The 13914-nt window shown below is 38.6% G+C and overlaps 1 protein-coding gene and 2 pseudogenes across 1 annotated transcript; 2 read left to right on the forward strand and 1 right to left on the reverse strand.

The window, feature by feature from the left end:
- Positions 1 to 5939: 5939 nt before the first annotated feature.
- LOC131681599 (peroxisomal multifunctional enzyme type 2-like) lies at positions 5940 to 7013 on the forward strand (annotated as a pseudogene).
- Positions 7014 to 7046: 33 nt separating this feature from the next.
- LOC131684618 (FACT complex subunit Ssrp1-like) lies at positions 7047 to 9144 on the reverse strand (annotated as a pseudogene).
- A 542-nt stretch (positions 9145 to 9686) lies between these two features.
- Positions 9687 to 10716, forward strand: LOC131681600 (uncharacterized). The gene is made up of 2 exons (XM_058962492.1): positions 9687 to 9887; positions 9980 to 10716. The coding sequence occupies exon 2, from the start codon at positions 9984 to 9986 to the stop codon at positions 10563 to 10565; it is 582 nt and encodes a 193-aa protein (XP_058818475.1). The 5' UTR covers positions 9687 to 9887; positions 9980 to 9983; the 3' UTR covers positions 10566 to 10716.
- The last annotated feature ends 3198 nt before the right edge of the window (positions 10717 to 13914 follow it).

A 13914-nucleotide genomic window follows, 5' to 3' on the forward strand; every position in this document is an offset into this window, starting at 1 on the left:
TCCAGCAAAAGGATCAAGGTAGTTCAATGGAAGGTGTGATCGTGAAAATTCAGTTTTATAAAATAATTTTTATTTGTTATTTTGCGTACAAAAAAGTGAAAAAAAAATTCGATTACGTATCTTTAACGTTAGCTGCATCGGACAAAATAAAAAAACAGCATATGACTTAAATACCCAGTTAAAAGTTTTATTGAAAATGTATATTCAAACTTCGATTAACACCAATCATTTTGTCGTTTGACGCAATATCCAGTAATTGATTGAGTAAAATAACACATATTTTTGACTATGGTGCAGTTTTCTGCGTTGAAGTAAAAATTATTGTATCGAAGCAGCTTGAAATGAACTGGACCCATATGAAAGATATAACATTATGTCAAGTTTGGCATGGATGTGCTCCACCATCTGATTGATGGGACTAATCAAAAGTCAAAAAGCCTATCAGTCAAAAAGTATATCAGAAAATACTGTGAGATTTGACTGCAATAGAAACTATGACGCCATGACTATAACTATGACTATTGGAGAAATTAACTTGGTCGAACCAGCAGGATCTTCCACGAATGGAATCTTTTTGCCCAAGGGCAGATATGCTAACAAGAAGTTTATTTGTTTGGAAGCTTGCCAATGCCGGACACTTTTAGCTGTGACGGTCGATACGAAGACTGATGACAGTATTTAACGAAATCACTAATCCTCCGTTTATTTGGATCGATTTTGGCAGATAAAATAATGTTGCCAATAAATATTATGAGCAGGAATCTAGGTCGAACCAACGAATCTCGACGGTATATCATTTATTGTTGAACAATAAAATTGATTGTTTCCTGAGATTTTATTGTTAATCTGCTGGAAAAATTCTGCATTGAACAATATAGAAATAATAATCTATTGTTTTACGATTGTAGGATAAATGCATTAGTTAATTTCTATTCGAATGGTGAATCTCAAACTAGGAACAGATCACTTCACTGAAAAAAATCCAAACTTTAATTCTATTTGCTTCAAACTGCTTAAAATTCATATGAAGAAGAAATGCTATTGTTATCACGCGCCCACATACCTTCTATGTGTCAACTGTATAAACTATGTATGCACACACATAAGTTATATGTGCATATAATTATAGAATGGGGTTTTATGTGCCTAATAGTTATGAAATGTGAATGTAGGATTAATATTTCTTGTAAATTCACACATTAGGTTTATGTGCCAGCAAATAGTGTCTATATGCCTCCGTTAATTGCAAAAATCTATGTGTAAAATCAATAGGCATAACGTTTACTTTTTTTGAGTGTTGTTATGCATTTTTAAAAAACAACGAAATTAAACTGTAAACTATTTTGCTTTGCGTGTAAGACGTCAAAGCCCTACAAGAAACTAGCTCTATATCCAACAAAACATCGAACGAAGATGGATCAGTGCAAAGCGTTTTGTTGAACAGACTTTTCTGCGAGGGAGCGCAAAAATGCTAATGGTAATGAATTGCATTTTTTCAAATTTGATGCAAAGTTGTTATACATCCCTAGAATGATTCGCACCTAGGTCTCGAAATATTTTGGACCAGAGAGAATAGGGAGAGAGACGAATAGTGGAAATCAGTCAAAACGGCAACGCTCCCTTTATGATGATTTCAACACTAGCATTTTGGCAACAGCTTCCACAGTCAGCACTTTAAATGATTCCTATTATATTTCGAAAAAGTTCGTATGGTGATCGTTGGAGTTTTTTTGCAAATGCATTTCGAATCCAAGAGATGAAATAATTTTAAAGCTTGTTTTTAATAATACACACTAGAATCATGATTTGAATGAATTCTAACGAAAAGTTGTTTCTTCTTTAAGGGACCACTTCAATGGAAAAAAATGCTTGGCCACGGAAAACATTCTAGGAACACTGATGATTACTTTGATGGTTCTGACAAGACACACCAAGCAAAAATCTAGCAGTTTATTTGAAAAAGTTCCTTTTTGCTAATTTGTATACACTGAGAAAAAATGCAGAGTTTGCATATTTTCTGTTTCCGTCTCTTTTATTCTGCTGTGATTTTTATGCATTTTTAGCATGTGCTTCTAGGAAGCATACAATGTCAAAAAGAGCAATTTACAGCTGAAGAGGCAAGAGGCAGATAGAAATATTTACTATCGCTGACTAAATAAAGTTTCAGTATATTATGTATAGTAACGAACACACTAGTAAGTCCAGCCAGAATTCTTGTTGGTGACCGGTTAGTTTTCAATCTCCAGGGACACAACCGATTGTAATTAGTATTCGTTTTGTTACTGGCGTCGGAATAATTACCACAACCAGCCATAATGCCGGCGTACTTTCCAGCTGAGCTTTATTAGAATGGTTTGCAAAAAAGAGATTACAACCTCTAGAGAGAATGTTGCTAAAGTTACGTTGCAAACACTGCACTGGTCGAAACCTCACCTGCTCTAATTAGTTTGATAGTAATTTTTGAGGATACAAAGAAATCAGATATACTACAGCGAGACAGATTGTTCAACCAGTGAATGCATAGATAAATGGCGTCTTGAGGTAATCTCTATTTGATAACTACGGTGACGCATGATTCTAATTCTGCATTTTGCTACTGCATATAATTTTTTCACAAAACTAGGCAGAGATGGCGGATGCCCTAGGTAGTATGAGTGGTATTACCCACTCGAATATATCTGAGAGGGTAATTACCCACTTGAAATTTTTGGACAAATCTGAAATTTGAAATCAGACGAGCAGGTGTCTCGCACGCACAATACTACCGTCTGAAAGCCTCGATGTACCACAATGCCATGTGCTCCAAATGCACCGCGGGTAATTTTATCAGATTGTTATGCTAGTATTGCAAAAATGCGGTATTTATCTAGTCCCCCCACGCTTTTACCCTAACACCGGCCCTGAAACTAGTTCACTCCAAATATCATATTGTGTTGCACTCAAATATTTAGTAAGATCACTGCGGTTGTGTGCCAAATATGTTTAGTTTTATCTTACAAATCTAGTTCATAATTTGAAGAAACACTGTTTCGACCAAAAGAGCAGAATATTGAACGATGTTCATGATGTCAAGAGGTTAGTCACGATTTTCGCAATTACTATGTACATTGTCGTTATATTAGTTGATGAGTTTTCTATCTGATTTTTCGGGCATAATAATGTCATTCACGTTTATAATTTGAGGAACTTAGTCACAAATTTAATATTCGTTTTGCGTTGTATATTATATGTACAATTTATAATTATTATATACTTATAATTATAATATTCCAAAATTTTGTAAAATCGTTCACGTGAAAATTTTCAGACCTGGTGCAGAGTTGCATGAAAGTGCCAATGATTAGAGATATCTTTTAAATTTCACAAGCTTGAAGCATGCACAAAATTGCACATTTCATGAACTATATCATTAAATTGGAAACGTATTTTGATTTTGTGAATTATTTTACGAATAAGAAGGGTTCATCGTGACTAACATACTCGGAATTAGTTTACGAGGCTTGAAGGGATCCATGAATATTATTTCGTGAAACTAAAGCAGTAGTTTTATTGCCTCATTCACAACCAGAGTTAAAAATAATCGAAGCACTTTTTTGACGGCAGAAAATGTACCTGATGCGACTCGCGGTGAATAGAAAAAAAATTTCATTCAAATATCCATGTTATTCATTCAGTTGAATATCGTACATTATATTCATTTCAATAATTATCTAGGAAAATGTTTTCAAATGCCGGAAAAGTATATGAAACAACAATCATCATCGCTTATATTGTGTCAGGGCCCACTTTGATACGTTTGATTCGTTGCTGCACGGTCGCTTAGTGTAATAATCGGAGACGAATGAAAATCTGCATGGATGAATGGGCGGTTTGTTCGTTTGAAGTTTTCAGCTGCGTCACTGAATATTGAAAATGAATGCGGCTGAATATGATCAATTTTCATTCAATGACTTTGAATATTTTTAACTCTGTTCACAACCACAAAAACCTTATCATGATCAAGATGTAATAAATCATAAATCAGTTCACGTCAAACCGTGAACAATGTTCTTGAATTTATGAATAAATTCACTAATCAACATTTGGTTTATGAAAAATGCTCATCAACTAGATCACAGACAGTAATAACGATTTGTCAATGACTAAGCGAAACCCGTGATCAAAGTTAATAAAAAATCAATAAATCTGGCGTTACGGAAAATTGTTTATAAAAACGTTGATAAAACACATGAATTTCTGTTAACGGTCCTGTGTCCGAACGTAGAAACACGATTATTCCAGAATTCATGTCACTTTATTCCCGAATTGGGGAACATTTTTGTCGGTATTGCGATACAAATTGGTCGTCCTTGTAAGCATTTTTATTTTCATAATAGGCAGACACACATGTTGCTACCTAGTTTGCTCGGAGTCATCGAACTCTTTCTATCAGAATTTGAATACAGCACGCTCTTATTACTCTTATTACCAATTATAATCAACTGCTGACAGTTGTATTTCTGACACTAATTTATCTTGAAAACAGCTCCATATTTTCATTATAATCTATCATTAGTGTTCATGCTCACTACTCAGTTTTGCTTTTTTGAAGAATGGAAAAGATCAACATATCAAGCATTTCGATATTTTTCGCAGTGTATATTTTCTAAAATTGATATAAACTCTTTTCAATTAGCATGCTAGATAAAGGTATTGATGTCAATGAAGTCATGTCATTTGAGTCAACAAACAAGCCAAATTGAAGCTAGATGGCCATGGAATATCATTATACGCTAAATGTTTTCACAATGTAACAAATGTTCGATTACGAATGGTCATTTATGCAACGATGTTTTCAGAACATTCTACATTATAAATTCGGAAAAATTTATGTCAATATTCATGATCAAAATGAAATAAGCTAGATACAGTGCTTATTTTATTGAGATATGTGATTATATGCTTATAAGCACATTGTACAATATTCGATATTTTCTTTTGACCATATATTATCCACATTTACGCTGTGCATGCAAACTATTGCAAACACCATAGTGTTGCCGATATGGATGTAAATAAACATCCCTTCACCCAAATCTTTCGGACAGGAAATTCCGATTTTTGAGTACTTTTTGTGGAAGCAGTGAATTAAAAAGGTTTCCTTGGAATGTCACAAAGGGATCAAGGTAAGTTCAGCATTATCTTTTATTGATTTACGGAGATAACCTGACTAGAAAATTGAGCTACGAAAATGAGCCATGTTGATTGGATTTATACAGGACCAATAATTTTCTGGACAGGAAATCTTTGTAATAAATGCATATTTCGCTTTTCGGTAAATTCCTAAATATTGTTTCAACTTCATTTTAGGTAGTAAGAAGATTTCAACGAAATTGGAGCGATATATACGGAGAAACAATTTGTTTTGCGAAGACGTCACATAACCACAGTTTTCATTGAAGTGGTCCGTTAATGGGATTCTAACTCAAGCATGAGTAATGTTTATTTACTTTGCACGATTGGTCTGCTCAACAAGGTATTTTTGGCTATTCTCTTTGTTTTGAACATACTTCGAGAAATTTACACAAAATGTGGATACAGTTCAGTATCTAGCGACAGGATAAATAATTCGTTTAGTAGTAAAAGCAACGACACGACTAGACACTTGCATTCCAAAACTGTATCTCAAATCTGACTACCCCTCAGTGACTCAGGTAACTGGAAATGTCAAATTTGATGTTTGCTTAAAATATTCATGAAACTAGCAGCTCTGACGAATCTGTTGCTATATTTTTTTTTCTAATAACAGTAACCCATGGTTACAATATTGTGACTATAAATAAACTGGTTGGAATCTTCAATTCTTTAAAATTAATTTTATGATTATTGGTGAACAAATAAGCTTCCCGGCACCGAATTTGCTCATTCCAGAGGTCAATCAGCTTGGGTGCAGAGAGAAAATGGTATCAGCTAACGAGAATCAACTGCGCTACAATGGCCGAGTGGTGGTCGTTACCGGTGCTGGTCTAGGTCGCGAATATGCCTTGCTGTTCGGTTCCCGCGGTGCAAAGGTTGTGGTGAATGATTTGGGTGGCAGTTTTCACGGTCAGGGCAAATCGAATGCAGCCGATAATGTGGTACAGGAAATCCGAGCGGCTGGCGGAACCGCGGTTCCAGATTACAATTCCGTAGTGGATGGGGATAAAATTATTCAGACTGCAATGGAAGCATTTGGCCGTGTTGATGTTTTGATTAACAATGCTGGAATTTTGCGAGACAAGAGTCTTGCTCGCATTTCCGATGAGGACTGGAATCTTATTCATGATGTGCACTTGGAAGGTAGTTTCCTAACGACGCGAGCTGCCTGGGCGATCATGAAAAAAACAGAACTATGGTCGAATAATTATGACATCCAGCAACTCCGGTGTCTATGGAAATTTCGGCCAAGCCAATTATAGTGCCGCCAAACAAGGATTGGTCGGGTTAGCCAACACAGTCGCAATCGAGGGAGCTAAAAATAACATTCAATGCAATGTAATCGTTCCAACAGCTGCGTCAAGGATGACCGAGGGAATACTTCCAGAGGTTTTGTTTAATGAGCTTAGTGAGTTTCATTGAATTTAAAACTGGCGAAGTAAATTCATTTTTTCTTTGATTTTCAGAACCTAAATTGATTGCTCCGGTCGTTGCTTATCTGTGTCATCAATCCTGTCAGAATACGGGGGCAATAATTGAAAGTGCAGCTGGTTGGGCCACATAGGTCCATTTTGTTAGGGGAAAAGGATCAATTCTCCGTACATCAATCGATGATGATGTTACACCAGAGTATGTTAAGAGTGTTTGGAATAAAGTCACTGACATGTCGGATGCGAAACATCTTAATGCCATCAGTGAAGCCAGCATATCTTAAGTAGACGTACTGGAAAAGTTACGCGAGGGAAAGCATGCCGAAAATTCCGTTACAGAAACATTTAAGTTTAACTTTAAAGTTGTTATAGCGCATTGCGCACATAATAAGTGCGACTAAAAGTGCGGAAACGTAAATAAAACTGCGTTTTTACATTGAATTGTCTTGGTGTCTATTACGCACTTATGTATTATCCAACTGTGCAAACGTGAGAATATTTAGGTCAAAGAGAATCCATTTTTCGCTCCCGATAGTTTACTTTAGTCGCTGCTTGCTTCATCCGCTTCCTCCTCTTCCTCGGCGGATTCACTTGCCGACGCTTCTGATTCAGGTTCCGAGTCGGATTTTTCAGATTTCTGTTGAATAAAAATAATCAAATAAAACATTTCGAGCACAGTTACACTACACTGATGAAAAAAGGCTTAAGAATTTCTTAAGTCAGGACTTATGAACCTGCACAATATTGATTCCATTAGACGATTATGTATTTCATAAGTATGGCTAATGGAATTTGCTTGCGGGTTTTATGTTTATCTTATTGTCATCGTCACCGCTGCTACTGGAGTCATCGCCGGAGATGTACTCCTTACTCTTGAAGCCGCTTCCCTTCATTGCCGTAGCCGAAGCAGGTTTCTTGGGGGAACTTGCTTCCTTCTTGCTCTTCTTGGTCGCTTTTCCACCATCATCTTCGCTTGCTCCGCCGCCACCATCGCCTCCTGCTTCCTTGTAGGCTTTCAATGCTTCTGTATACTCCTCCTTTGCCTTGGCTGCTTTCTGTTCCCATTCATGCTTGTCCTTCAAATCCTTCCACATCTCACCACCCTTTTTGGCAATTTCGGTGACGGAGATTCCCGGATTGTCCTTCTTTATCTTCTCCCGACTTGCGTTCATCCACATCATAAAGGCCGTAGCCGGTCGCTACCAGCATCATCCGAGTCGTCATCGGAGGTAGATTCCACATTTGAATCAAACTCGTCCGCCACATCCGATTCTGCCTGGTTCGGGTTAAAGTCCTCATCGGTCGATTCTTCCGAATCATCATCGTCATCGTCATCATCTCGCTCCTTTGCTTCGGCCTTTACCCTCGCCAGATAGGCATCCGGTTCAGCCTCATTATCCGAATCGGCAAAGTCCTACTTGTAGTTGCTTTTGCCATCCTTTCCAATGTTCTTCACGTGCAATTTCTTGGACGAGATGAAATCGAACAGTTTCCCGTACTCTTCCTTCTCGATACTGCTGAACGTGTAGATGTTGCCTGCTTTTAGCTCGATTTCAAAATCAAAACTTCGAGTGGAGCCACCACTGCGAGCAAAGTTCACCGATGTGATTTCCTCGAAACGAATGTGAACCGGTGGCTTGTGGACGTAGATGAATCCTCGTTCCAGTGGGTAGAGATAACCTGCAGCTGCCTTGAAAGAACATCCAATTGCAGGAGTTCCCGAATGACTGAAAACGAGGCAAAATATATTTAAATTAAATTAGCCCGACTTAAGCCGTTAGGGATTCAAATAAAGCCAAGCTCACCCGATAAAAGTTCCCGGTCCGGTCAGCTTTCGGTTTATGATGACTTTCATAATCTTTCCGAGTACTTCGTACACCGGTCCAGCGAGCTCTTTAGTAAGTTTATCCTCATACTTTTCCTTCAATTCCTCCTCGGTGAAGGGTAATTCGATGTTTGTTTCCTCGTCCATCTGGAATAGCGTCACCAGAAAGTGGTAACGAGTTTGACCCTGCTTTGTCGGCGGATCCAACGAAATGACGAAAAACATTTGCCGGTTGTCCTTATGCGGCAGCAGGAACAACCGCAGCACCGACGACGTCGGAATCTTAAAATCATACGTCTTACCGTGCAGCTGGAAAAAGCTCTGTAATACTTTAATGTCGTAGCGACCCCGCGGTGTCAGGCAATGTATCTCTCGGAATATAGCAATTGCGTCACCGGCGTCACCAGACGCAGAAATTACGGAAGCCTGTCTCATCACCTGCTCCTGGAATGCTTCGACAGGGTCAATTTCAGCCGATTCCGCTGTTGGAATGTGGAACCGCATTTCCATCAAATTCACCGGAGCTTCATCGTTCCGGTGAAATTCGACTGTAACTTCGTTCTTTCCGGCATTACACTGGGAAACGATTCAGCGGGATTTCAAAGCTTGTCTTTCCTTCCACATCGAACGAAAGAACGCTACCTGTAAACATAAAATGGTTGCTATACAGCAACAGAAAATAAAATAAACAAAAAGTGTTGCTGAAAAAAATATTTTTTGGTCGTATCGAGGGGTGACTCAATGAACTGGTAACTGGCGGTAAATTACTCGCACACTTTCTCTTCAAAAGATTTCATGAAGTTTCAGGTCGTGTCGTTGGTAAAAGTCTTGTTCAAAAAAGTTCGAGCGCCTTCAATTGACTGTATAATTTACCTATGATTGAAAATATTCTTATCGCTAACGATAGGGATTTAGCACTACCCCGCAGTCCCGTTATTTGAAAGCAAGATTTCGTGTTATATTAAATTTCAGTTTTCTATGATCCCGGGACATTATCTAGACTGATAAATTTGAATTAAATAGATAATGTAAAACAATAACTGAGTGTTTGATTTCATCTTTGAAATTGACGTATTGACCTTGAATTATACACATTTTTTATTGATCGAAAATAATCAATTTGCTAGATGTGATTCTATCCGGTTAGGCCATTTGATCAATTCTTGTTAGAGTTTCGTGTTTAAATATTGCACAGCTCTAATGTTTCGAATCGCTTTTCGGATTTTTCGGTTTCAAATCGAGCAGTTTCAGCTGTCAAACAAATCCGGTTTTTATTTTCTGCAAAGTGAAATTTACGTGAGTTGTGTTTCGCAAATAATTATAATAAACATTTTACGGAATCCAGCCGATTTGCCTGTTCTACAGGCCGAACAAGTTGCTATTTTCCATAATATATTGCTTGAAAATTTTATAGTGAAGGTTTTCTGCCGTAAACAAGTTATACAGTTTACGACCTGGTAAGTTTAGAGGTCCAAAGTTTGCAGTAGAGTGGTAAACCAGACTACTTACAACTCCCGGGCATGATGTCATGAAATTGATATTTTCACAGAAAAATGGAATCACTGAACTTGATAGAATCGCGTCTCGATAATCTGAACCAGTTGCTTGGCCCGCTACCAACCGGCGACAGTCAGGTGGAAAACCTAACGGATTCGGTACTGTCGGCTGCATCGTTTCTGCCCTCAGCTAGTACGGGGCACCTTGCCGATGGAAGTGCCCGAGATAACATTTTGCAAGTGTTCAAACGAAAGGATGAGTTGGAAGCGTATCTGGATCCGTCGTATCTAGACGAAGAACAGGATATTAGGGCAAAAGAAATTTACATCAACACCATTGCCAACGATCTCGCTGGAACGTTCGAAACATTGCAGAAGATTAAAGCTCTCGAGCCGACTCTAGGAGCGGAATACTTTCGTAATCTACCGGATGTTAGCGAACAGTTGAAAACGATGACGGAAAAGACGGCGGAACAGAAACAAGCAAACGATTTGCTGGAGGAGAGCCTGGTAATTGCAATGCAGCGTTACAGTGAAATTCAAACCGGCATTAAGGATTCTCTTCGCGCTATGAACGATCGTTTGGATAGGTTGGAGGAACGGTTGCTGGAGAGGAAAAAGCAAGATAAGGATGTCTAAGTACGATTTGTATGATAGGTTATACATTTGGGAGTACATTTTGGCATTGCTTCTATGATATAGATATTTATTTATACTTTGCTTATAATCATTACTAAACTATATTAGCTTCGAATAAAGAAAGCTTAGCCCATTGGTATTTTTATTGTTACCTTAGACTGTATCATCTGTAGACTTGAAATCCTACTTGTACCGGGACTAGATCTTATTCCGGCCACTGAATCTCGTGAATACGGCAATGCCATGTGACCTACTTCGTCCTATTGGGTCCTATTCTCACAGTCACGTTTTTTTGCGACTAGAAGAAAATTTCCTTCTAATCACTAGGTGACGTGACTGAGAATAGGACCCATACTATAAATTTTGAAATATGGTATAAGCTTACCAAAAGCTACGTACGCTATGTGGCAGTACTTGATAAAATTGAAATAAAAGAACAACGTCAGTAAATACTCCACAAGTGTGAGTTTTTCTTTTCTATTTTTATATTTGTTTCAGTTTTTTAGCCTATTTCACGGAGTACGGTATTAACATATAACTCGTTAATGATTTTTCCGAGTAACTAGTAAAATTTATATTTTTCTATTCCAATACATTTCAGACAAAACTATAATAAAAACACGATAATCTCAGTGCCGACAAAAACTATTATCTCCCCTGAAAATACCCTTAACTATATCAAAACTCAAGCCATCAGCGATCTGATTGCATTGAAGTCATGACAGCACACCAACATCCGCAGATACAATCTCTTCTTGTCATACCTATAAGAACAGGCGTCGATTGCTAAGCATTGCGCATATCCAGTTTGTGATATATAAGTAGTCTCATAACCAAGACACGTTGTCGAAGACAACCCGAATATTTCGGAAAACAATAAGCCTGTTCAATGTTATAAACAACATTGTGTAACAGGATGATATGAGATTTTGTTCGGTTTATATTGATGTCGCATTGCATGGAGCGGGTGCTGTTTCTGTCGGAGAGACGCAAACATCAACTCATACGACGAACCACCCTGTGCAACAGGCGAGTATGCTTGATCAGGCACTACTTTTTTGCTTACTCGCACACACACAAACCGCGCCTAGAGAAACGTTATCCATTCCTAATCAACCGTATGGCAATACATTTTATAAAACTGTCCTTTTGTGTTTCGCTGATAGTAAAACCGCGTGTGTTATTCCCGAAAGCAAAACTATTGTCCCACTGTCTTGCCTGTCCCATAGTTTATGGGCCCAGTGGATGTTGGGTAAATTGATTATTCGTTTTTCAAACCGGTAATGTTTTTTCTTCGGATAAATTTTCGGTGCGGTTGTACGTTCCGGTTAGCGCTCATTTTGTGTCAAACCCCAACTCATACGACGAACCACCCTGTGCAACAGGCAAGTGGGCGAATCACCATGCTTCATCAGGCACCACTTTTTCGTTTACTCGCACACACAAGCATCGCAAGAGAAAAGTTACCCATTCCTAATTCAACAGTGTGACAATACAGTTAAAAAAACTGTCCTTTAGTGTTTCGCTGATAGTAGAACCGTGTGTGTTATTCCCGAAAGAAAAACTGTTTTCCCATTGTCTTGCCTATCCTCCCACAATTTTAAGCTAAATCTCAGAATTAGTGGTCAATTAAACCTTTCACCGATTTGATAACGAAGGATGTTAGACTGATCGGTCTGAAGCTCCTTTCCTCATCATAGGTGGAAACCTCTAAGAACGAATTTTGCAATTATTTCCCGTCACTTTCTCGCCACTGTGTTATGCTGTCAGAGCAGAGAGTTACGCCTTACACCGCTTGTAAAACAAAACAGCTCAGGATGTTCAGCAAGAAATGTTGGATGAATTCAATCGGACTAGATCTATGCGATGAAAACGGACTATTGATTGGACACTTAGGACATGGATCTGCAAGTGTCTCAACTTCATCGCGAGAATTTGCATTCTGTTCTATATAGAGAGAGATCTCAAGTTCGAAATCGTAGCGGAGGTATGTTGGAAGTTGTCTTTTGCGGGTACAACACCATGTACCAGCGCTGCACTAACACACACGAACTAGGGACAGCATTCATGGTGTTGGGTTGAATGCAAAAGCGCAAGATCTAATCGTGGCCGATCAGCAACAGAATGTGCCGGTTGAGGATCAAACCCCCACCAGTAGCGATGATAACAAAAACTGGAGCGTGAAAACGATGCCCAAACCATGATGTCAAGATCATCATCGACGACTTGAATGCTCATGTTGGACAGGAGGTAAAACCACAGAGTAATAGACTAACTCGACCAAATTTTTTCCACCCGCTTTACGGTTATTTTAAAAATATTTTTAGTTGGGACTGTGGCATTTGAGATTATGGTTTCACTGATATATGCGCAAGTATACAAGGGATAGACCACTAGTGAAAAATTGTTCCTGAGCCTAATGGATAACCCTTTTGCAAATGAGTGGTTGGGACGGTGTATAAAAGGTGGAGCTAGTGTTTTAGTAAAATCCGCGGATCGATATTTTTGATGGAATTTCCTCATAGTGTTATGTCTGTTAGTCCGTGGTAAAATTCAGACCGATTATTGGAAGGATCGTAGCCCACCAGTAAACAAATAAGAAACGACCATCTCCAAGAACATGGCCAGAAAGCGTTATTTTTCCAACAGCGCCTTCTGCGTATCTGGGGTTGTTCAGCAAGCATACACTCGAATCGACTACGTACTGAATCATGGATGACACTTTTCGTACATTATTGGCGTAAGAGCGTATCGGAGCGTTAACATCGACAGGGACCACTACTTTAGTGGTCATTAAGCTGTGTCCTAAGCTCTCCGCAGTGAACGATGTAAGATACCGTCGCGATTGCCTATGTACAGCATCTCGAAACAGCGCTGCTAGAGAAAAGAGGAGCTTACTGAAGCGACACTTGAGAATTTCTGGAGTAGAACAAGAGAAGAGTTTATAATAAACATTTGAACGGTGCATAGACGAATCTGTCAATCTGAATCTGATCATCACCCCGTTATACAAGAAAGTGCAATCCCAGATCCAATTTTGACGCCTTTCACCACTGATAAAAAGATTTGTTGGTAGTTATCACGCAGGCTTCATCACTTGAGCACTTATCACTTGAAGGATGGCGTTCGACATCGGTAGAAACATGAAGTCGGTAGCATAGTTGTACACCCGACTGAAACTCGAAACAGCACGAGTAGGACTGAAGATGAATATGTCTAATTAAAGATCTGGTAACGTCTCGTATTTGGTGGTGTAGTTTAGGTCAGATTAGAAGGAGTAGTTAAGGTCCTACGCGTTTTCGTAACACGAACATCGTTAGGAATAACTGAGAGGAAATTTTATCAGGCT

The sequence above is a fragment of the Topomyia yanbarensis genome, chromosome 2, assembly GCF_030247195.1.
Source record: "Topomyia yanbarensis strain Yona2022 chromosome 2, ASM3024719v1, whole genome shotgun sequence".
Lineage (NCBI taxonomy): Eukaryota > Metazoa > Arthropoda > Insecta > Diptera > Culicidae > Topomyia > Topomyia yanbarensis.

Coding starts and splice junctions, on each gene's coding strand:
- LOC131681600 (XM_058962492.1), top strand. CDS start 9,984: ATGGAATCACTGAACTTGATAGAATCGCGTCTCGATAATCTGAACCAG.